This window comes from Carettochelys insculpta, chromosome 10 (assembly GCF_033958435.1).
Source record: "Carettochelys insculpta isolate YL-2023 chromosome 10, ASM3395843v1, whole genome shotgun sequence".
Taxonomy (NCBI): domain Eukaryota; kingdom Metazoa; phylum Chordata; order Testudines; family Carettochelyidae; genus Carettochelys; species Carettochelys insculpta.
Window position 1 is genome coordinate 43971167 of NC_134146.1, and position 25833 is coordinate 43996999.

Sequence of the window (25833 nt, forward strand, 5' to 3'; positions counted from 1 at the left end):
GCATACCCTTGGGGTATGTGAGAGAAGTCCGATGGGTATGTGTGCTGGAGCCGTATGCAGCTCTTTGAGCAGTAAAATGCTCAGACCTGCAAAAGCGCTGTGCACTGCTCTACGTATACCTCCCTCCCTAGCGCTTGGAGGGAGAAACACGTGGCAGTGATGATGGTGGCGGTGGCAGTGGCAGCTTTCATGAGTTGCCAGCTATGGATTGCAGCAGGGGTGGGGGGTGTGCTTGGCTCTGGAGGAAAGGAGATTGGGTTAAAGTGAGGGGTGGGGAAGGCTGGGGCTGCCTGGCTCGGGAGGAGGGCAGGGGGAGTTGGTTAAAGCAGGGAGCTGGGGGTGCCTGGCTCTGTAGGAGGGAGGGAGGATTGGGTTAAATTGAGGAGCTGGCAGTGCCTGGCTCTGGAATATTATGCTTATTATCTGAAATAAGTGATAAAATTGCTATAAGTATACTTTTACTTTAGTATTTATAATTACAGCTGAAAGGGTTTAAAATGGACCAATTCCTTGTGAAAACCAAGAATAAAACTGCAGTTTTGGAAGAAGGTAGTACATAAGAAACTGTATCAGAAACACTGATTTAATTGTGGCCTGCAGCAGTTTGAAACCTAGGTTTGAACATTTGAGTCCATTCAAACAAGTTCAAATTTTGCATTATATTAATTATATTTTTGTTGTAATTTTATTGATCACTGTTCATTGGTTTGCATAAAAATATATCTGTATGAATAAATAAAATCTTTGACTTTTATGTTAATCTTTTTTTTATTTATCCTCTTTGCACAATCATAAGTGTGATGGCAAGTTTATTGTCTATAGGCAATTTTTTTCCAACCAACCAGTTACAATTAAGTTGTTTAAACAAATGTGTTGCAATGGTAGAAAAATAATGTGCATGTCTGAAAATTGTGGGTACTGGGTTTACTTATCATTTTTTGAAGGGGTACTTTATAAAAAAAGGTTGAAAAACATTGCTCTAGACTGTAGTCTAGGAACTAACTAAAACACATTAATGGCCACTTTGTTCCTTACACTTCATCTTTCTAAAAAATGACAGCACTTTCCCAGTCTTGAACATACTAAAACAGCATTTCTTAAACTATGTTCTGCATAACACTGGTGTTCCATGAGCAACTCACAGGTATGCCGTGAGCACCTGACACTTTTTTTATATCAGATGCTGAGGATATGTATTTGCTGTTATTAAAACCAGATGCAATATTGCTGTGATGCCTGAATCAATGACTTCATTTTGCTTTTGCTATATACGTTGTTTGTGTTTTTCTGGTCTAGCATCAGTTTTCTGAAAAAAATTTTCATAGGTGTTCTGCACAAAAAAATATTATTGTTTGGTGTTCTGTGGTCTCAGAAAGTTTAAGAAATGCTGTACTAGAAAAGAAACTGGAATTATAACTTCTAACAAAAATGCTGTTCTTTTTTGTTGTGCAAACAAAGGAAGCATAATGAGTTTATTAAATTCATGGTACATATTTAGATAATGACATCTAACTGCAATATTATTATTTTATTTTCTATTGCTATGCTCATTCTTTATACATAGACTTACAGACTGTCATGTTGTCCAGAACTGTTGCCTAACTGTTTTGCCTTACTGTTCCAAGTTCTTTACCAGGCTTTGTACTGCTGACTATCTGGTATGGTGGTTAAAATTGGACATGCTGACTTCAGACACCTAAAAGGGGCCTGATTTTTGAAAATTACTGAGCACCTGACCTCTGCAAATCAGACTCCTGTAACATGTGTCAGGCTGAATGCCCAAAAACTGAGGCACCCAAAAGTCACTAGCCGCTTTTGAAAAGTCTGATGCCTCTGGTGCAGTATATGATATTCAGTACTTGACAGTGGTCCCTAAGAATGGTGCCTCTATTTCTTCTCATGCAAGGTTACTAGATGTGATTGTGAAAAAAGTCTTGATGGGCTTTTACTTTTTTGAAGGCTCTCGCTTGCTGTACCCTTTCTCTGCAATTGTTCCTGGAATGTGTGCTTCAGTTCCAATAAGTCTTACTCATAAATAGGTCTTGCTCATAATTACCCTGCCTGCTTCCTTCCTGGCCAGGGAGATGGAAGTCCTGTGCATCATTGCAAGGTGATCTTTTTTCTTATTGCAGATGTTGAGAAAAGAATGACCAATTGACAATAAAATTGCTTGGTACTGATGAACCCTTGGCTTTGTTACTGTGGTAAAACATACATTATTTGACAGCTGCTTTTGCATGGTGAAGTCCAGAGATGATTAGCAGTTTCCTATCTGTCCCTGCTACTGATCTTCTTTGCTTATGACAGATGGGACTCGGATGTCGTAAGAGAGAGTGAAAAAGAGCATTTAAACTTGTTCTCTTGTTCTCACCTAATTCTTTTATGTTACACTAAGGCCCTTATTTGTTGCAGAGAATTTTTGTGAATTTCAGCTCTTCCAAGTGATCAGCTATTCCATTCAGCCTTAAAAAGGGAAAAAGAATACAAATCTTTCTCTATTTTAATTATTTATTTTTGCAAAAGGCTATAATGCTAATTTTACATATTCAAAAAATTAAAATAGCAGTTTATATGAGGTGTTGATAATTACCTATATTACCGTACTGCTGTGACAGATGTTGGCAAAAAGAAACAGAAAATGGCTACAGCTGTGCACTCCATGACATCCAGTTTATACACAGACAGAAGGCTAACAGATGTTCTGAACTGTCACTTTGCCTAAATGTTTTTAAAGTCTAAGGACCTGCTTTATAATTCACTGGGGCCTGGTTTGGTCTCACAGAGGTCCTCAGAATTCCCATCTGTGACAATTAATGTTGAAGACGTTCATAAATCAACCCATTTTTATTTGCCTTCTGCAAAAAGCCATAGTTTATCTGTGTAGTACCAAGCACCTTTCTTTTTCATTACCTAGTTGTGAAATTCTACAATTTGGGTATAACATTTCCGAAAAAGAGAGAACACTGTTAGAGGAACGTGTGCAGAGTCACACCGTTTATGTATTATTGATCTAGTTTTGCCTGTACGACTATGCCTTGGCTAAAATGTATTTTATTCTCTTTCCTGAATGTTGGGGTTATATCCAGGATGTGTGTAAAAATTTGGACAATTTCAAACCACTTCTTTATGTATCTGATAGAAAATGTGTATCTCTGGTGTTTGAAAGTACAGCATTTTAATGTGTGCTCAAAATGTTGCCTAAACAATACTCTTATTCGAAACCCACCTAATCGGTGGCGGAATTTTATAAAATAAAACACCCATTGTAACACACATTAATTTGTTCTTAATCGCTTAGCTGCAATGTTGTAAAAGGTGTGAATGTGCATATATAAAATACAAGAGTTTAAACAGTCTGCAGTAGTTAAGCTCCACCCAAGTTTTCCAACATACCTTTAGATAGCTAAAAAATACATTCTTGTATAAAGCAACTTAATTCTTTACTGATAATTGCTATAATTTTTAAAAGCTGGATTCCTGTAGTACAGTAGTTTAATAGTTTAAACATTATGTTAACATAATCAGTGTTTGGCCTCTTCTGTTCGTCAATTCTGTATAGAAATATAACTCTAAATTGTACATCTTCCTGGGTTTGTTTCTAAATTACTCCCCACACTTAATTACGAGGATGAGAGGGATGCCTTATTCCTCTTTGTTATAGGCTAAGCTCTCAGTAATCCCAAACAAAAGAGCCAGTTCTGGAAGATATAGGATTTGCTAGCAGGATTATGGTCTCATAGATAATGATGTGCAGTCAGCAGAAGCGAAGCTTTATTTTAATTCAAATAAGCTAGTAAACAAACCACTGACAAGTCTGCTGGTGAGAGTAACTGGCTTCTGTTGCCACATTGGCAGCTAAATTATAGAAAATCTATTATACCCTGTTCACCATATGTTTAATTTAATACAGATACAAATTAAACTATCCACAGTGCCTATTAAAATAACAATACATATTTATTTAATATACGAATGTTTTAAAATACATTCTTCTGACCTTAAGAAGGGCAGCGCTGATTTGAGTGATTTAAGCAAAACGTGTGATATATTAGTCCAACAGATTTTTTTAAATGAACTTTTTGGAAAATCAGACTATAAATAGTAGAGTTTTGTAATAAGTAATGAGGTTAATTGGGGTTTTCTGGATTCCAGTCATCTGCTCTTGTATATCTGCCTCCTCCTAGGTTATTGTGCCTTGCATTTGACAGCAGTGGTTGATGCCTAACCCACTGCATCGTTAGTTAATTCAGTGCCAGCTATGATTCCCTTAGTTTTTACTCATTTACTCATTGTGGAAACACAGATTGATGTTTTACATGACTCTCCTACATGTATTATGTGCCGTGAGTTGCAGACTGGATGGGGTGTTTGTGAAATTCAATTGGAAGCATCATGTACCATGCATGCCCTGGTTCGGAGAGTCATGTTGCATATTGTTCAGTCTCAATTATGAGTATTCTTCAAAGAAGTTGTAATCTGGATAGTGTGAAATATGAGAAACCTGGAAGTTATTACTGTGTGTGATTAACATTAATGGAAGGATTCAAACTATTAAGCAGGATTCCCCTGTGGGTGTTTAACCTGCTTGAAGGAAAAAGGAAGGTAGGCAACGTATAGTATAGAGAAGAAGTGCTCTGTCCTCATTTGCTTTCCTTGGTCCTGTAGTTTCTGAGCATTAAACCCAATCTTTGAAAGAATGAGAGTGAACAATCTGCAAGCAGGAGAGTCTCCAAATCCAGGCTTGACACAGGAGTTTTCCAAAAGAATCTCACAAGCAAACTGTCCAGTCAGTGAGTCATGATGCCATAAAGTTTAGGGGATTGATGTAAAACACCAATCTATGCAGCCATATTGGAACAATATTCATAATGGGGTTGCTGAGGACCATGGAACCTAGCTGTGAGTCCTGTATATGGTGAAAATCCTTTCTGGCCAGGGGATGCCGCAGCACCCCCACTGCCATAGTTTCAGTATCGGTGAATCTATAGTACTACAATAAGATGTTGATGGGAAATTATGTGAAATCAGAGAGAGAAACAGCTGTGAAAGAACCCTATCTGCTGGTCCATCCTCTCTTAGTTGAGGGAGGTGGACCAATCAAGAAAAGGTCTGGACAACACCAGTGAAATGCTTTTCATCCTTCACTGAAGCTTTCAGCTTGGGTCTGCTCTTTCCTTGCAAATTCCAGGGGTAAAGTTTCCTCCTGGCTAATATATAATATAATGTAGAGGTAAACACTAGCTGTGTATTGTATATATAGCATACACAATATACACTATACATATGTCATGTACAGTGAAATATATGTGTGTGTTTAGGTAAACACTCATTATATATTGTATATAGTACATGCACAATATACATAATGCATATATCATGTTTTATGAAACACACACATGGTGTGTTTAGGTAGACTCTCCTATATTGTATCTAGCATATACGCAATATACACTATACATATATAATCTATTATGATATACGTTGTTATGTTACATATCACATACAAACTATACACTATAACTATATAATCTATTCTGATACACATGTATATAAATTGTATATATTGTACATTTCACATATATACTATATATCTATAATCTATTCTGATACACCCATATCTCTGGGCTTAGATTTTATATGTATAGAGTATATTGTGCATGTGATATATATACAATATATAAGGAGTGTTTCCCTATACACAGGCACGCTGAAGGTGTCAGTTAGCATTTTATTTAAATTACGATAGGTTATTCATGAAGAAGTGATTTTTAAGTATGGTAAAAGGAGCATGTCCTTAACACAGGCCTTTGCAGGAATGCCTTGGATCATATCACAAATCACTTTCACTTGCTTGAAAACTTGAGCCCATCGTTAGCTTGCAACAGGAGCCCAAATTTATGCAATGCCCTAGCTAAAGAGACAAGTACCTGACGGCTAAAAAGACTGGGCTGTAAAGGTGTCTTGCACCTGCCCTGAATGTGCTAAAAGGCTGAAACAACATGTGAGACTCCTGCACCTCTTCCTCTTTCTTTCTTTAATGGTACGTTAGACACTGTCGCCAACCACAGCAACTGGTGGCAGGACTTTTTGTCGGGAAGAATGGTTTGTGGTAATGAAAGAAGGACCTGCAGGTATGTCCTAGCAAGCGAACTATTTCAAAACTTGGCGCTGGGCTTTATTTCGGGCAACCCTTCTCAAGCGATGCCACGCGCTGCTACCCGGAGAAAGGCCCTACAAAAGCTGCTTTTGTGTATGTGCTTTTACCTCTAATTTGTTGGAAAGTTTTACCACCATATTCTAGGACAAAAGGGCGCTCTCGCTATTGCACGAATATTATTTCGCTCTGTGGGGGGGGGGCTGTTATGACCTTTGCAAGGAGTGTGGCTTTTCTCTCTCACCCGCACACAAAGCGGTTCTTTGCAAACCTGGACGCTACTTTCATGAAAAGTGAACTAAGGAGGGTTGCAAGTGGGGGCGGGGGGTTTCCATTTACGGGAAAAAAAAAAAAACCAAAACCAAACCCCATCTCGCTCAGCCCCTCGAGAAATTAATTGGCAAGTGGCCTTAGGGCACGAGGCTGCAGGTTGACAAGTTAGAGGTCATGCAATTAAAAGTCCTTTAACTCTCTCCTGTCAAAGCGAAGGAAATAAGTAGCCTCATGCTAATGACTGTCGTTTGAAAGCCCCCCTCCAGCACCTCTCCCCCCGCCCAAGGTGGGTATTGTCCAAACCTGTTCTGCGGCACAATGAGAACTTGAGCAGGGGAAAAATGCCTACACACGCACACACACACACACACGACTAATTAATCCTGTAACGCAGACAGACAGACAGACACACACACACACACACACACACACACGACTAATTAATCCTGTAACGCAGACAGACAGACAGACAGACACACACACACACACAGAGTGATTAATCCTGTGTCGCAGAAATGAGCAGGTGATAAGGTCTGCTGACCGGGCCGCTCTCGGGGCTCTTACTCCCCTGAGTAATCTCTGCTCACTAAAGTAGTGGCCTCACTGTGGGTTATTGGGGCATCTAGCTGGGCAGGAGGATCTGGCCCCAGGACTGGCTCCCCCCCCGCCCACACACACTTGCCTGCGTCCCCTGCACACTGAACGCGGCCTCCCCGTGGGTGAGTGGCCCGCGAGTGGTTCCCCTGCCCAGACGCCCGGCGCACTCGGGGCACTGGCTGTGCACGGAGCCGGCTGTCGGCAGGTTCCCAAGCTCCGGGCGCGGGAGGACCCCGCTGCGCTCGGCCAGGGAGCGCCCGGCCCGGCCCGGCCCGGCCCGGCAGGGAGTTGTTGGGTTTAGCCCGGGGGCTCGCCCCGCAGTGGTGCCCGGGGCCGCCCCCTGCCCCCGAGGCGGCTGGGCCTGGGGACTTTGCACCTCCCTCTGCCCAGCGCTGGGTTGCTGGCCCGGCCCGTGTCCCCAGCTCCTTCGGCCGCTGCCGGGAGGGCCCCAGGTCCCCGCCGCGGTGCTGCGGTCCCGCTCCACGAGTCCAAGCCCCGGCTTGTCCCACCCGGCCACTGCAAGCCCGCGGCTGGTCGTGCGCCGTGACCCCGGGGGGCGGGACCCAAGGGCGCATTGCAAGGTGGGGGGCTCCGCTGGCAACAAACTCCCCCCCCCCCCCCCCCCGGCCCCGATGCACCCGCTGGTCCCGTTCAACGCAGGGCCGCCTGGGCTGGTACCGGCTCCCCCAACTCGATTCACTCAGGCCAACCCCCCGCAGCGGTCCGGGAACCCTCCTGAGCCGAAGGAGCCCGCCACGCACCCCCATTCCTCCGCTCCTGAGCTGAGCAGAGCGCTCGGGCTTTTCACCCCGGGGAACGCACCCCCTTGGCCCAGGTTAGCGCTACGGGGCAGCTCCGCTCCCTTCCCAGCTCTTCAAGCCAGGGAAAGCCCCCCTATGCCCCAGACGTGGCCTTTCTTGGGGAGGTGCACGTGTCAGCATGTTCACCGCGGGCTTGGAGCCAGCTGGGCTCTTCTCTGCCTCCCTTGCTGCTCCGGTTTTTTGTTTGTTGGGTTTGTTTTTGTTTTCCCCGTGCAAAAGGTGCAAGCCAAGGTTTGGCCAACTGATGCCATAAGGACGCTGCGGAGCGTACTGGAAGCAAATTTTAGTGCCCCCGGAATGCTTTTTGCATGAGCCAGAAACCTGAGCTGAACGCGGCGAAAGATATGTGGAGACCCGTTTTCTAGAGTCAGTCCTGCTCGGGGCTCTGCTTCTTCTCTAAAAAGTATCCTCTACTGACATAGCTCTGTGAATTGTAGCAGCCTGGTCCCTGCCAGCGCATGGTTTCATTTCTGGTTAGGTACAAATTGAGCTTTCAACCAAATTCGTGCTTCAGGCTGAAGAGATGCTTTCATATTTCCCGCCTGTGTTCCTGGGGATCTTTGTCATCATTCTTTGGAGTGCCTCTTTCATTTTCCTGTAAACTCCTACCAAGATCTGTACACAGCCTCTCAGGGCGACGCTGGATTTCCGAGCCACTGGGAGGTTTTGTCTGAATACATCTTGTTTCCTCCATAAGCTTTTCATCTTTCAGAATCTGATTCAGAGTTAACCAAGAGAACCATTGTGGATAGAAAAAAAAAAGGTCCCATTTGCCCGTAGGTCCTCTTCCTTCCCTGGCAGGGGTGGTAAAAGAGCATTTCTCAGTTGTTGCCTGAATTTTAAAATTCAATTAAGTATTTACGCGATTTGCTCAACTTCCCGCACTTTGGAGTTCGCTATATTTACTATTTTCAAGGCAGCATTTAAATCCCCTTGCAAAATTGCGTAAGATTCCGAGAAATGCGAGTCCAGGTGAGCGGATCAAACCGATGTGTAAATGAATTTACAGCTATTTAGCTGGTAAAATAAAACCTCCCCTCTGCATTAGGAACGCGGGACCTCTGCGAATCTGTATAGTAATACAAATAATTAATAATAACCGAGATGTGTGTACATATTTCTGTATAAAGCTGAAGAACCAGCTAAATCTCCATTATCCAGAAGTAGTTTAATAAATACAGGGGAAACATGCCACTTTCCTCCTGATATGTTTGCATTGATCAAACCAGTTCTGAACTGGTCCTTCCAGCTTCCTTCCTTCCATTCTGAGCAGGCTGGTGCTGAGATGTGGAACTTAACGGTATAAAGCTGGGGATTGCAAATCCAGCCATGTACAAATCGTTTAATTTTCCGTTTTGATGCTTATCTTTGTTGCCACGATTTCCTGGGGAAAGGGTTTAATTGGCGTGTCAGTAACAGCTCGCAAATAAGCTCTCCTTGCGGGGACTTCAGCTGAGCTCTAAACCAAAAACGTTTCAGTTCCAGGAGAGAAAGTAGAGTTTGCAGGCGCGGGTCATTGTTGTCAAAGGGCTCATTTGAGCCTCTTTTATTTTGCTGAAAAAGCTAATTAAGGAACGTTTGAAGGTTAAAGTCATTATCCTGGGCTGTTGTCGGGCTACAAGTGAGCCCAGTTTTATGAAAACACAAAGGGCAGAAGTCACAGAGGTGGATTACTGTCAGTCCAAACTACAGAGCCAGAGAGAGCTGTGGCATTTATTCCTATAGAAAGGTAGACAAACGCAGCCACTGACTAACAACTTTCCCGCAGAGCCCTATTGTCTAAGCACTTTCTTTTGCTTGGGGGCTCTCTTGCACTTGATACAGACCTCAGCCGTACCCAGAGCCAAAAATTAGGTGACAAGGAGACTTAAGGATGCGGAATTCTTGACCTAGGAAACAACTTCCAAGGGGTGGGGGGGGGGGGAAGCTGCTCTCCTAGTGTAACCCTCTAATACTTGTAGTGTTCCTAATATTGTCAGGACTAAGCCGAAGTTGGCAGCTGAAAAGAACTCAGGCAGAGCCAGAGCATCCTACTTTCCGTTTCTGGTGGCTGAGACACACTGCAGGGCAAAGCTCAGGCGCCGGCGATAGGACCAGTTCAATGCCCTTATTAATTGAAACAATTCGAGGGGAGGTAGGAACTTGGCGAGTGGCTGCGTCATGTTTTACTCTGTGCTCCGCTGATGTGCGGGGCCAGCGATCCGCTTGCGTACGCACGTGATTGGAAACACTTTGTGCTAATCCTCGTGTCCGTTAGGACCCGTTTGTGCCTTTGTGTGCGTGGACAGCCGGTGGCAAAACAACACGCCCGGCAGGACAGCGAGAGAGAGAGGGTCCCTGAGCCTGGGGGGGCTCCGGCACTCATTTGACATGCCTGGCGCCTGGGTGCAGCTCTGCCCCGCTCCCTGGCAAAATCAGAGCTCCCCAGTTCCGAATAAACAGATGTTGGGGCTGATGGCGGGGGGGCAACCCCGCAGCTGCAACCGAAATAAACCCACTGGCAAACTGTGAATAAAAGCACGAAGAGATCAGTTCGACCTTGCGAGGTCTTTATTTTTTTCCCCTCCTATATAAAAAAATCTTTATCAACCCCCCATTCTATGGCTTCAATAAACAGAACCCATTACCTCACGGTAGCTTTTGTTGGCCCTATAGAAACGAGAACAAAATGGTTATTCAGGAGAACGCTTTCGATTTTTATTGTGTGTAGTATGCACAAAGAGCAGTGTTATTGTATTAAAAAGAACCATCTGTAGCAGAAACAATGGCATCAAATTATCTTTGAATACCCACTGCAAAAATATAAAGCTTTTTTATTATTATTATTATTCTGCTGCACGGTGGAGGACAGAGAAGTGACTTTTTTGTTGTGGTGGGTGCTTGCTTATAACACATACAGACACACACACAAATCAGCCATTTGGATTTTTTAAGCAATAAACGATTTTTTTTCTTCTTCCAGGGACTGCAGTCGGGGCTAGGATTTGGAGGATGTGTAGGCAAACGGAAGGAGAGCCGGGGGAAGAAAAGCCGAAATGGATTCAGTCTCTGTCCTGGATGGAGGAGGAGAGGAGAAGAGAAAGGGACGTGCAAGCTTCCTCCAACTGCCTCTGTCCGGTGAAAAGTGATCAACCCCCCGGGGCTGAACAGACCTCCAGAGTCCACGCGGACTTTCGCTTTACCCTGCCAATCAAACAGCTTACTCGCCAACACCCTGCTCTGGCGTGGACATGTAAGTAGCTGCCACAGAACTTTGACATTCCCAGGCTGTTTTTTTCCTCTCTCTCTTCCCTGAGACCTTTAAAAATCTGGGAAGATTTCCAGCCCCCTTCCCCCACCATTTGCCTCTCTTGCAATTGGCACATAGAAGGAGGAAAGCGTTACATGTGCTGGGGGCGACATATGCAGACCATCAGTTAGATTGCTCGCCTTCAAAGCGCTACAGGACTGCTTGTGATGGTTTTGTTTTGCTCAGTGGTGCGTTAGTTTACCGCATCCTGGACGCCAGGCAGGAAGAGTTGCCTGGCAAAACCTTCCCTGGGGCAGAGAAAGGTGTGCGCCAGCTTTCCACCTCCTGGATGCTGACAACGGTGCTGTTGGATTCGGCGTGACCCCTTTGCAGGGTGCGGAGAGAGGGCTGGAAGTTGATCAAAACTGTAGAATGTGCGTTTACCTGGAGGCAGCCAGGTTAGGGAGCTTGCTGCTTCCTTGGATGCCCTGTTAATCTGGTATCCATGAATTAGCTACTGTTTGGGGAGACTGACTTGGAAGGGGTGTTGTGTGTCGTGGAGGGAAACCCACAGGGGTGGGGAGAGAGCGCTATTACCTGAGACTATGTAAGTGTAGTAAAAGTGTAGTATGCTGAAGGGGGCTAGCGCCGTTGACAAACTGCCAGCAGCACAAGGCTAGGACTTGCTCTCTCGCGCCCCCTAATGGTAACTCGAAGGGTCGCCTTTACCTGCTTCGTACCAAGAAAGCAGCTGTTTTCATTCTCCTCTTGCTGTTTTTTGGAGCCTTTCTAAAAAAGCAAACTGATTTTCCCCCCCAGTAGAGCAACGCCGTTATAAAAAAGCCTAAGGCTTCTCCCCTGCCCCCGTCCCCCGAAACAGGCACTCGACATTACTTTTGGGAAGGCAGGAAGGAGACAGGGATTCTCCCGGAGCCAGATTACTGCAGGGGCGATGGTCATTCAGAGGAAGTGATAAGAGAAATAAATGTAACTACCTGACTCCTCGGCTGACACCTAATACACCCAAAAATTGATCTGGAATTGGCAGATTGTGACATTTCGGCCAATGACGATGCCCTTTAGCGGGACCTTCTCTTTAGGGGTGGTGAGCAAAGTTGTGAGGTTTTTATTTATTATTTTTTTAAAGAATGTGATAGATAAAGGTTAATCTTGCGCTGAATGAGAGAGCTGTGATTGACAAGAGAAAAGGTGTTGAGGGCAGGTCGAGCTGTCTTATTTACAACCCACTGCTTGCCATAGAGCCTTTGTTAGGACTGGAAAGCTAATTTAGTACTGATCAAAAGCACCACAGAGTTAAAGGACTGGTAATGACTGCTAATTTCATTTCAGCCTCATACATCCCCAACTGCTGTAATTAAAGACGTGCTATTTAAATGCAGGTGAAGAGTTTTTGTAGTGGGGGGGGGGAGGTGGGGAGCCAGTTACAATTTTATTTCGGCTCCCTACCATAAAAGGAAGTGGATTTATTATTTTTAAATTAGTTGGTTTTGCCATGGTCCTTTGCCTCTTTCGAGTAGATTTGTCGGAAATATAGAAACAATATTAAAGAAAGCCGGGGAACAGAAGAAGAAAAAATCCCCCAAACTTAGTAACCCTGAATGAGACACATAATCAAGAGTTATTTGATTAAAAAAATAATTAATCAGCTGTAATGGCAATTCAAAAAACCATTTGAAACAGTGGCAAGAGGGAAAGGGGGAGGCTGCGTGTGTCAGCTTTTAAGTACCTCTATGGAAGATCAGGTCTTCATATTATTACTTTTTAATTAAATTATTTTACCACTCCATGGCTGGGTTTGTTGGCTCTGAAACGATGTAATTTCTCAACTGATATAACAGTTTCTTTCTAGCAAACATCAAAGGATAAAAGCTCTACATTTTCGTAGTTGGTTAAAATTGATACAAAAAAGAATTTAGCCTTTAATCTCTTTTTATCCATGAAGACTAAAGATCTGTACTCGACCTGCTAAGCTTCCAAGCTGGCCCCCCACCCCTCCTTCTTCCGGGGCTGGTGCTGGGCTCAGATGTGAGGCGCCGCTGAGCAGGTTGTCTCAGCGCCCCCTATTGGACGCGGTGGGAGCTGCGTCGTGCTAGTTATGAGAACAGCAAGAGCCTTGTTATCTGGGTTTGTACGACTCTCCTTTTCCTTAAAAAAAAAAAAAGTTAAAAAGATGAAATACGCTCGCAATTAAAATGAGAGGATGTGAAAGAGATTTAAGTCAAGAGTAGAGAATTGTCCGAAAAAAAGTTTTGGATTCTTTTTTAAAGAGGTACGTGGAAAATCAACGAAAATTCAAGATGAATAAATAACCCAAACTAGAAATCGCAAAGGGGAGATTACCTGCTCTTTGTGTTTATTTTCCTCATAAAAAGACACAATAATAATGATAATTAATAACTAGAAATAAAACGAAGAGGTCTCCCTGTGTGTTTGTAAACACCAGTTTTTATCACTTCTAATAGTTGCGTGTTGCGTTAACTCACACTTAGACATTGACAACACGTGTGTATAAGTGTAATAACGCTACAGAGGGTAATTGATATTCTGGAGTGGGATACTAGATCATCATTAAAACACAGATTCACTTGCTCGTACTTTAAAGGAATGAATAATTATGTCCTGGTTTCGTTATTCAGTAGTTCTAACTGCATATCATAAAATTCCAAGCTTTAAGAGGCATGTGTATTTGCTAGCTTTTGCATCTCCAGGTATTTTAGAAGAGGCCGGTACTGAGCGTTGATATTTTTATTTAGAATTTAACACTTCAGTTGTAGTTGGAAAATATATCCTACAACACCACGTTTTATAAGTGGAGGAATACCCACACAGGTCTGTATGCATTTGAGAAAGAAGCGTTCCTTTAGCTGGATGATTGGCTAGATGCCTTTTGCCTTTTTTATTTCTCAAATTAAAAATCCTCAGTGATTTTAAAGGATTATCTGAAATCTATGGAAAGTGCTACATCATCTCCCAACTGTTTGGCTGTGGTAGTCACTTATGAGATAAGACGTTGTGTAGCTCCACGTAGGTTATTTAATTATATAGTATTGGGGGGTTACTGAATTTGAGAAGAAACACTAATTGAAACCAATTTATTAATGCTAAATTGTGGTTATTTTTGTATTGCCAGTTCGCAGCTTGGATCAAAGTTATAACACAGCAGTGTTAATATTTAATGAATCCTACATTAGTTGGTCTCCCAAAAAGCTATTCACCTTACATAGTGCATATGAATAGCAGCTGCAAAAATCATGTTTATTATGCTGAATATGTTTTCTCCATATTTTTCAGTTTGGTCTCTGCTTGGAAGCTTAGTCAAGCAATTCGGTAGTAAGAGAGCCTAAAATAAAGACATCGTATTTTCCATAAACAATAGCAAAGGTGCGGTACAGAGTGACAGCACAGCGGAATTGTAAATTTTCCTGTTCCTGGTTTTTTTTCTTAAAACTTTGAAATTAACTGAGCATATATATGGATATAGGTCCATATAGCTCGGTCACGTTTATCTATTCAGCTATAATCAGAAGTCTTATATGTCAGTGACCATTATTACAGGAATGAAAAAAAAATCTAAGCAGTTTATACCCAAATGCTTAACATCAGGACGCGGTTTACAAAAAAGTGAATGATCAGTGAAAAGTGAAAAGCGAATGATTAACTCAGTTCTATGGGAGGTGGTGTTAGTGTGCCCCTTACAAAGAACTATTGAAAAGGGTTATAACTGGGCCATAAACTTCATCCCCCCGCCCTCAGTAAAATCTTGGCATGCAAAGTCACAGCTCGGGAGTCATTGCTCCGGCCAAATTTAGGTTTTAGACGTTGATTTTCGTACACAATAGTCTGTATCAGCTGGAGGGCTTCAGCCTGCAAAACCTTACTTCCGCGAGTAGCTCCACTGGGTTGGGATTGGGACCTACGTTTGGAAAACTCCTCGGGCATAAGAGTGCTATAAATATCACCTCTATTTATTAATCCCCTCTCAGTGTTTTAGGGGAAAGATTTCTTTCGTTTTGGAGTTAGGAAGGGTTTCTGTTTACCTGTGTTTCTTAGACCACGCACCTGCGCCCTGGGGGAGAAGAGAAATTAAGAGCACAATCTAAAACCAACCTTAAAGGCCAATTTCCAAGGGCGACTTCTCTGGCTGCCCCTTAGAGCCCTTCTTCCTCAGCACCGCCCCCCCCCCCCCCCACATTTTTTTTCTGGCCCAGGACGAATTGCTCCCAAAACCGGGCATTAAAGCTCACTTTACTTCCACTTTTTAGCATTCTCCCTCAATAACAAGTAACTCTGTGCAGCTCTGGTGCACCGCCAGTGTAGAGCTCGGAGCCCACCCATGGGGCACCAGGCACAGGGGACACATCCTGGTCACTTGGGCCCATAGCTGGGAAGTCTCTTCGGTAGCACGAGGACTTTTCACCCCAAGATCTCGGCTGGTGTTATGTCCCTCCACAACACCCTTCCCTTAAGTCTGTGCTCTCACTGCCAAACCCCCATTAACTTCAGTGTGGGCCAGGGCACCCGGATGCGCCTCTCCGGGACCTGGACTGATCTGTTAAGCGCCTAAAATCCACACGGAAGCATCCTGGCTCGCTCTGTTTGTGGAAACGGGGCAGCTCTGACTGCAGAAATCAGAGAAGCTCCGTATCCGGCTAATTCTGATGGGCAAAAATACTCAGACACAACAAGAGGTCCTGTGGCACCTTAGAGACTAACAGCTAATTTGGAGCAGAAGCTTTGGTGGGCAAAGACCCGCTTGGTCAGACGCTTCTGCTCCAAAATATCTGTCAGTCTTCAAAGTGCCACAGGACTTCTTGTTGGTTTTGAAGATACAGACTAACGCGGCTACCTCGCTGATAAAAATAATTAGCTCATTACATCTGTTCGTAGCGGTGGTATCGCTCTAGATCAAGGGCCCTCACTTTTAGAGACTCTGTCCTCATCAAACAAGGCAGGTAGAGAGATGGGTGCTTGGAGACCAAGCGTCTGGACCTCAGCTTGGAGACCCTGTCAAATTAGGTCTCATCTCTCTTTACTCCTCTTTGAAAGTAGCGTCTTCTTGGCTACCTCATAGGGTTCTTAGGGTTAGTTAAGATTTTTAAAGCTCTTTGAGATCCTTGAATGGAAAGCGCCGTATAAATGGGAAACGCGCACAGTCTGTGGGCTTCTGCCGATTAAATGCTCCTTAAATATGAGTTCACATAAGAGGCCGCCCGTCTATCATGTGAATTAAAATCGCTCGCCAGCCGGGCGCTGGAGAGGTCTGAAATCACGAGTATAACTTGACACAATGAGCTTCGGGTGCCAGTAAAGGCAGGCGCTAGCTGTAGAGATTGTCACCCTAGATCATAACAGTTTCTGAAAGAGTCATTGTCGTCTGTCCTGCCAGTGATCCCCAAATTAAGGGCTGAGCAGAACGCAGCGAGATGAAAGGCACCGTCTTGGTTGCATTATGGCTGATAGTCTGAGTGATCTGTGAACCATTGGAGGGTTGTTTTCTTTTTTTCAAACCATGCCCCAGGCTTCCAGGGTGTGTTGAGGTGCCCTGAGGAGAAAGGCAACCTCAGGCTGTGCCTTAGACATTGCCATTGAAATCGCCCGAGCTTCTTTGGGAGTCATGAGTTCAATGGAAGGACCATCAAAATTCTACTCGGTCCCAAGGAGACCTCCTTTGATTTTGACGCCATGTCTGGCCCTAATGACAGATACTGTTTAAAAGCGTCGTCCTTAAGCAGGGGGAGGAGGGGCGTAGAAGATAAAACGCAAACCCGAATGTAAGCAAAGGACAATACACGGGGATGCAACACGTCCATGCCCAGGTGTTGCTTTGCGATTATCAGAGAATTTACCCGTTCTCCAGGTCCCACAGTCGTGGGACAGTTGAGGAGGAGTTGGAAAGCTTTCCTTCTGAAAGGTCCTGCTTTTGTGTAGGTTTGAATCAAGCAGTTCACGTGCACCAGGAGAGGGGTTCTGTGTTTCATATACATGAGTTCATTCAGTTACACCGGCAGGAGAAAGCTCATCTGTTCTTACAAAACTGGGAAAGGGAGACAACTGCAAAAGACTGTCCGAAAGGGTTCCTGGTAAAAGGGCCTATGTATGTACTACAGAGGCCTACACTGAGCTGTGCTTTTACTTCTCTCTACTGTTCAGTAACCTGTGAGTTTACAGGAAACACTGGTGCGGGATGGCTGTTGTCTTGGTAGGCCTGTGGGATAACTAAATATGGAATCAGCATTATTACGGTCTAGTGAAAGAAGGGGGTCGGAAATATTAACTGGAGAAAATCTCGAGGATTTTAAAAAACTAGTGTCTAGTTATGATCTATTGCCCAGGAGTGGCTGGTCAAACGCTAGGCTATGTATTTAGATGCCTTCGCGCATTATTCTCACAGGTGAGTGAGTGACTAGGCTTGGTTCTTGGTCTTGTATTTTATTACTTCTTTTATATTATAGGCAGCCTGGGCGGGGGGGGGATGTTGTACATTTTGTTTCTCGTTCCGCGGGGGAAGGGAGAAATCCGGCTCGAGGAGGTCGTTTTTCCATTGCTTGTAACCCACTCTTCATCTGCAATCAGCATCTTCTATGGGGTTTTGTTTCTTTCCTGGTTTTGCAATGGGCAGCTCGCATTGCGGTGAAATAAATTCCAGGGAGAGAGGAGGTTGAAGTGAAATCGCTCCGTAGTCCCAGGCTCCCGGCAGAGGCAACCTGGTCGCTCGCTCTATCGCGAATCCTTGTGCTGTCGCAACTGGAACGGTCGCAGGAGTGAATAGTTCCGTGTAGTTCGTTCTCCCTCTCGGTCGCACGTGCGCTCGTCTTTAGCGTTCCTGCGGGAGAATTGGGATGAAAGAGGGAGCAAGGGAGGGGCGCGGCGCTTGCTCTGCATTCCGCAGCTTTCAAGGGTCCTTAGAGTCCTTGAAGGAAATTATTGGGTGAAATTGGGTTCGGATGAAGCATTTGTCATCCCCCCTCCGACCCCTTTCGTTCGTTTGGCCGGATAATACCACTTCTGAGCATTACAATCCGGCCGCTTGCTGGACAGACGGGAACAAAAAGCAGATTAAACCCTTTTAAACCAGCAAAAAAATCTCTCAAGTGTAAGCAGGGTGGATTACGCTTGCTCCAGCGTGTCCCTTCTTCCCCCACCGCAGAAACCCCCAAGCTACCCACGGGCTGAGGAGGTCGAGTTTTGCGAGTGGGCTGGGTTTTGTCCTCTCGCGGAAAGCAGAACCGGGCCGGGGGGCGGGGGCGGGGGGGTGCTGGGATGAGGCTCACTTGATTCACTTCCAGCGCAAGTTTTGAAGTTTATTCCGGCGCCTTTCATTGCTCCGCGATGGTTGTTAGGCTGGTGAGGTGCCCCTCTCTGAGCACTCCCCAAGCGAAGCAAACTAGGAGACGGGTTTGAAGTTGTTCGTTTATTGTTTAATAAGCAGTTGCTCCGAGGAATGCATTCAAAATTGTCTGTTTCCCCCACAATATAGCAAAGAGTCGAGGACATGTTGGTGTTTGGAGAAAATGGTTAATCAGCTTAATTTATAATAAAATGACCCCCCCTTGACTGGTGGATATACGTGAAGAAAGCTTTCCGATCAGAACATCAGCACTGGCCTGAACCTTCGTGTTATCTGGGAGACCTTCCGGGGGGGGGGCACAAATATTTTAGGGTATTTCCAGCACCACCGCTTTATAGGCACCAGCACGACAACCGCTGCCATGTGGTATTTGAAAGTCACTGGAGATTGGGTTATGGTTAGCCAATGGAAGTTTTACCACGCTAACTTTAGCTGCTCCTGTGTGGTTAACTGGTTCCAGAATTAGAAAAGGGGGGGGGGAGAGAAATCTGTCTGTATATTTTTGTCTTTGTGGGGTTTTTTAACGTAATGAAATTAAAACTTTTGGAGCTCACAGTTGACATTTTGCAGAAAATTGAGTTATCAAGGCAGTAATTATTTCACAGGGAGATAAAACTCTCATAGCCCTAACTGTCAAATAGGGCCCTTTTCAGATTTTAATTACAAAATAAAATTAGTCTGCTCTTCCTCGGAAGGGTTTGTGAGTGGCTAAACAGAGCTTTCCCCAATACTGGTGGTCGTCAAACTCTGCTAATTAGCAATGCTGAGAAATTCCAGTTAACAAGGACATTCTCTAAGTCTCTGCAGGTTCCCTGCCGTTCGCCTTCATTTCCATAAGAAGATTAAGACTGGAGGGGAACACACTCAAATGCAGATGCAGAAAAGAAGCGTTTTTAACAAGCATCATAATAGTAAGATGCTTGGCTAGTTCTCACCTAATTACTGCAAGTTAAACCTCTATTTGCAGCTAAGGACAAAAAATAGGGCTGCAATCTTCAATCTCCACCAGACTGCTTTAATAGTTTGCTTTAGATTTGCTACTGGTAGGGTCAGTAGAAAAATAAGACGGCTGTATGATTTCTTTTACAGTTAACACGATAGGTTGCATCTTCAGGGCTTTTAGAAGAAAGTGGGGGGCAGAGCTTGTGTCAGAACCGTAAATAAATAAAAATCCAAGTCGTTAACATCCATTTTCTTGTTAATAGACTCATAACCTAGGAATAAACCAGACTGTGCGTGCCCATCCGTCGGTGAGGACGCTTGCAGACTATTAGTTTAACGTAGGCACTTTTCATTTCCATAAATTATACCAAAGGCAACGATTCTTATATCCATTCAGAGTAAACCATCCTTCTCCAGGCCTCCTTTACAAAAACGTCTATGTTCTTCACTAGCGTGGTGGTGGTTCTTGTTAACAGTTAAGAATGAGGTACTCCGATTTCATGGGTTTTATATTGCTTAAAGGCATGGCCAGGACCTCGATAGGTGCAGATATACATGTGTATGGGAAACGGCAAAAATTCGGAAAGAACTCGCTTTTGTCTTATTTTCTTTAGCACATTATTATGTGTACATGCCGGAGACAGTTTATTGCACTGATCAGTAAAACACCGTTAATTAAAATAAAGCTGTAAATACGCATGATAGCACAATTGTGAGGTATTTCCGTACCTTATTTATATGATAAATGCAATTAACAAAGAGCCAAGCCAGCCACTTTAACCTCTTCAAGGTGTTATTGTAGAGTTCAGGCCCAAATATATGCATCTAGTTATAGTGAAAAACCTCTCCTCAGCCGAGAATCACAAAATCCCAACCAGTTCTGCCTCTGTAACCACAGCAGAGAATAAAAATACGCCTTGCTTGTATAGCACCAACCATCAGTTATCAATTTAGCACGATAAACACCCCCTCCCCTTTTTTTCCCAAACTTAATTATCCATAGGATTTTGGGGAATAATATTATCAAGTGCAACCCAAAACATAAACAATAACAAAGTAAATAGTTGGTGTGCCCTCGGCGGTGCCTGGAAAATGAGGATTCGTTTATATCTTCAATCCCCTAATTTGTACCTATTTTTCTATGGGTTAACCTATCACTCCATGGGCTCTAGGTACCGCTTCGAATTAGACGCATTAACTCTGGTGGGTGATATTTGCATAAACCATAAAAAAGATGCTTTGGCGATGTTGGGGTTTATTTATTATTTAGATTACATATAATTATTTGCCTCGGTTTTTTTTTTTCTTGTCTTGTTTCCTTTCCCTTTATTATTTCAAAACATTTCGTTTTCAAAGTAAAATGAGGGACGTTCTCCAGAAGGGAAACCTACCAGTAGGGGGCGCAGGAGCCTCATCTCTGCAACCCCCTAGCTGGGAAAGTATAGTGTGTGTGTGTGTGTGTGTGTGTGTGTGAGCGTGTGAGAGAGAGAGAGAGAGTACGCTGTGTGTGTGTGTGAGAGAGAGTGTATGTGTACCCTGTATGAGTGTGTGTGTGTACACTGTGTGTGTGAGAGAGAGGGAGAAAGAGAGAGAGATCCTTTCAGTGTTTGCTTTAATCCGATCAACAGTTTAAATATAAAAGATGTTACCATCGACGTGCCTATTTCACGAGTAAAACATATGATGAGGGAAGTCGCTCCCCCTCCTTCCTTCCCGCCCTGAGCCCGCCACTCCCCAGTGTTTTCAGTGCCAACAAACTTTATCTGTGTTTATGTCCGGGCTGTTTTCTTGCGGGCCAGATTGAACCGACGGGGCTTGAACCCCCGGAAATCAGAACCCTCACACACGCCTGGGTCCAAACAAGGGCTTGCAACTGGGGGCCTGGGTTGGGGGGCGCCAGGAAACAGCGACGGGGAAGCCAATCCCCTTGTTGTGCCGAGTTCACAGCCCGCCCGCGCCTGTCCACAGCGCCACGTTTTCGGGCCGGGGCAGAACTGGGGTGGGGCTGGGGAAGCCCTGCCTGGAGATGGCGCGAGGCGCTTCTCCCCCCACCCCCCTGGTTCTTTCTTTGTGCTCAAGTGCGTTTGAGCCGCACGAGAGTGGAAGGGAACTTCGCCGCCGCTTTGTTGGGCCCCGTGTAGCTACAACAAGGGAAACAAAACTACCTATTTGTAGCGGACGTGCCGCCACCTCGCTCCGGCGCGGAGCTCCCACCTATTGAGAGCTCTGCCCAGGGACAATGGGGGAGAGGCTAAAGTTACCCGCCCGAGTCCCAGGCGCATTCCCCGCGCCTCGCGGCTCTCCCTGGGCTCCTGCACCTGGGCCGGGCTGGCCCTTCCCAACAGGTCACAGCAGAGAAAGAAGGGGCGTGGGGGGAGGGGCTGGTGTTTCAATCCCCCCCACCTTTCAGGGCCCTGCTCCCTGGGAGCTGGTGGCTACCGGGCGATGCCGCGTCTTGCCCCTGGCGCCTCCGCTCTCGTTTCTATCAGACACACTTGTTTGAAAACCAACCCCCCCCCCTTGACGGGAGGCTGGGGCGTGTGAACGTGCGGGGCCGGGAGCCGCCGGTGGGGTTTTCCCGGGGCTGAAGGGAGGAGGCTGCAGCCTAAGCCCGCAGCCCCGGAACTCGGGCCAACTTCCCAGGCGTCGGCAAACAAAAGGAAGGGAGCCCGCAGCGGGCTCGAACTCGCCACCGGGCCACCAGCGCGGCGCGCCTGATTGGCAGGAGGGGCGGGGGGCCGCCTGGCCCCCAACAGCTCCGGGGAGGGGGGAGGTGCATCGGTCCGGGTGTGACTCACTGCCGGGGGAGGGGCAGCAGCCCGGGAAGGCACCGTGCACGGAGCTGTCCATACCTGGCTGGCCCGGGCTAGCGGCTGCCTCCCCCCCTCCCCCGCCCACACCAAGCTTTGGGGGCGGTGGTTTCGTTTTTAAACGCAGCCACACCGCTGCCCCCCCCCGCCCCACCCGGCGTGCGTGACCTGTTGCTGTCAGAGGGGCTCCAGCGGCTTCCCACTGGCTGCCTCGCCTGCCCCTGGACCCGCCTCCCCCCGCCGAGCCGTCCCGGCGGCGGCTGGCAGCCCCCGCCCCGTTTCATGCAAAACCAGGGGTAGAGGCTTGTGCTCAGTGGAGGAGCCGGCGCGCGCTGATTGGCCAGGGCAAAGCCATTTATTGCCTGACAAGCCCCCATCACATGGATGGTTGTCTATTAACTTGTTCAAAAAAGTATCCGGAGTTGTCAAGGCGGAGAGAGGGAGCGCGGGCGGGTTTGCAAAAAGGGGGCCGAGGCGTTGGCTGGCGCGGCCGGGCGCAGGTGGCCGGGCGCCGCGGAGCAGGCGAAGTTGGACCGCACCCCGGGCTCCGAACCCCGAGCCTTTCCCCCAGCGGCGGCGCCGAACCCGCCCGCCCAGAGGAAGCCTCCGAGCCTGAGCCAAGCGCGTGGTTTTGGGGCGCCCCCCTCCCCCCCCTCCGCACCCCTCCCCGGGGGGCATCGCCAGGCCAGCTGCGGGGCTCGGTGCGGCGGCGGCGGCTGCCTCTCGCTCCCGGCCAGAGCCGTGTGAATGTACAACATGATGGAGACCGAGCTGAAGCCGCCCGCCCCCCAGCCGGCCTCGGGGGGAGGCACGGGCAACTCCAACTCGGCCGCCACCAACCAGAAGAACAGCCCGGACCGGGTCAAGCGGCCCATGAACGCCTTCATGGTGTGGTCGCGGGGCCAGCGGCGGAAGATGGCCCAGGAGAACCCCAAGATGCACAACTCGGAGATCAGCAAGCGGCTCGGGGCGGAGTGGAAACTTTTATCCGAGGCGGAGAAGCGGCCGTTCATCGACGAAGCCAAGCGGCTGCGCGCCCTGCACATGAAGGAGCACCCGGATTATAAATACCGCCCGCGGCGGAAAACCAAGACCCTCATGAAGAAGGATAAGTACACGTTGCCCGGGGGGTTGCTGGCGCCGGGCACCAATACCATGACCAGCGGGGTCGGGGTGGGGGCCGCCTTGGGCGCCGGGGTGAACCAGAGGATGGACAGTTACGCGCACATGAACGGCTGGACCAACGGAGGCTATGGCATGATGCAAGACCAGCTCGGCTACCCGCAGCACCCGGGCTTGAACGCTCACAACGCGGCCCAGATGCAGCCCATGCACCGCTACGACGTGAGCGCCCTGCAGTACAACTCCATGACCAGCTCGCAGACTTACATGAACGGGTCGCCCACCTACAGCATGTCTTACTCCCAGCAAGGGACCCCGGGCATGGCCCTGGGCTCCATGGGCTCCGTGGTCAAGACGGAGTCGAGCTCCAGCCCCCCCGTAGTCACTTCTTCTTCCCATTCCAGGGCTCCATGCCAAGCTGGGGACCTTCGGGACATGATCAGCATGTACCTCCCAAGTGCTGAAATACCAGAGCCAGCTGCCCCAAGCAGACTTCACATGTCCCAACACTACCAGAGTGCACCTGTTCCTGGTACAGCCATTAATGGCACACTTCCTCTATCACATATGTAAGACAAAAGGGTTCGGGGGGAGGTGGGGGAGGAGGAGGAAAACTAAACAAAACAAAGAAACAAACAAAAACACTTTTATTAGAGATTCTGGACTTTTTTGGGGGACTATTTTTGTACAGAGAAAACTGGGGAGGGCGGAAATGAAACCGACGTGGAACTTGTATAGCTCTGGAGGGGGAAGAAATTACACAAAACTTTTTAAAAGTTCTAGTGAAACGGTAGGAACTTTGCGGAAAGTTTGCAGAAGTCTTTACCAATAATATTTAGAGCTAGGCTCAAAAAGCGACGAGAGAAAAATGTTTTAATATTTGCAAGCAACTTTTGTACAGTATTTATCAACATAAACATGGCAATCAGAAGTCCATTGTTTAGATGGGGGGAAAAAACTTGAGCATTTGCCAATTAATAAAAACAAACAAAAATAAAAAACAGTCTGCTTGGAACATTGTGATGACTGCAGCTGAATTTGTGGCAGCTGCAGAAGAGTGGCTATTATTTTACAAAATTTGGACATTTTAATTGTTTTAGAAATTGTACAAAAGAAAAAAAAAGAAAGGTAGGATGAGTACTTGCAAAACAACTGAAATGTTTTGCTATGAAAGGGCAAGAGTTTAGATTGTACTTTTTGTTTTTGTTTTTTGTTTTTTTACTTCTTGTTCAAAAGCAGAAATTGCCATGCAGGTTCACACACCGTTTGTTAATTTATAATAGCTTTTTTTGTTTCCATACTTCATCCTGTTCAGATTACAAAAAAACAAAAAAACCAAACAAAAAAGAAAAAAAACAAAAAAAAACAAAAACAAAAAAACCACTGAAATTACTGTGTTTTGGAATATTTTCTTATGGTTTGTAATATTTCTGTAAATTTATTGTGATGATATTTTAAGTTCTTTTTTCTCATTTTCCGTAGTTGTATTTTAAAGATTCGGCTCTGTATTATTTGAAATCAGTCTGCCGACAGTCCATGTATATATTTGAACTAATACCATCCTTATAACAGGTACATATTCGAGTTAAGTTTTTACTCCATTATGCACAGTTTGAGATAAATAAATTTTCAACATATGGACACTGAAGTGACGTTTGAGTCTTGGATTTATTTTTGTCATGCAAATCTTGTTCAGGATTCGTGCAGTTTAAGATGTCAGCTGGGTGCTGTGTTATAAACGCTACAGCCAAATAGATAATACATGCCAAGATGATCAGCCCCTTGTAAACTGGACCAGCTTTCGTTGCAAAACTAGGTGTGACCTTTTGGATTGAAAAATGTTGAAGTTGCACCTTACGCTGTATAAACGGCTGTCGCACCACTTGTTGCCATGCAAGGGCTGTGGTCTGGACAGGAGTCTTGCAATCGATTTCAAGTCCCATGGACTGCAGTGGCATAATCACAGGGACTGGAAAGGCAACAAAGAAGAGTCGTGGTCCTTTTGATTTGTTCTAAAACCGGTGCGTTCTTCTTTTGGGAATACAGTGTATGGGGGGAGGGGGGATTTGCCTTAATGGTGTGAGGAGCATAATACAATAGCTCTAAAAAGTGCCACCAGCGTGTGATGGTTGCGTTGGCCCGGGGTTTTGTGGGTGTGTTTGTGGCTTCATCAACTTTCCACTCCTCCATTTTCCCGGGGTGGAATTAGGTGTGTGCTGTGTGGCTGGGGCGGGGGGGAGGTTGGGGGTAGATAAAACTAACTCTTACGCCAAAGCCTTTCACGCTATATCACAGCTGTTTCTTGACTCCTATTTCTTAACTAGCCAGCGCGGTGTAGCCCAAGCCCGGACAGTCTCTGCAGATGGTAACAAACTCAAGCCCAAGAGAAGCGTTCGCGCCAGCCAAATAAAAGAAGAGCCCAGCCGTCGCTCAGAGGTAGATTTTTACTTTGTACCGTCCTAACCGCCGTTGCAGAGCTCACTGGTTGTAGCTGGGAACTAGACCAATCTCGGGCC

At 46.1% G+C, this 25833-nt stretch overlaps 1 protein-coding gene across 1 annotated transcript; it reads left to right on the plus strand.

Moving 5' to 3' along the window:
- Positions 1-22649: 22649 nt before the first annotated feature.
- On the plus strand, positions 22650-23950 carry SOX2 (SRY-box transcription factor 2). The gene has a single exon (XM_075004185.1). It carries the CDS (start codon positions 22943-22945, stop codon positions 23888-23890), a length of 948 nt encoding a protein of 315 aa, XP_074860286.1. The 5' UTR covers positions 22650-22942; the 3' UTR covers positions 23891-23950.
- Positions 23951-25833: the final 1883 nt, after the last annotated feature.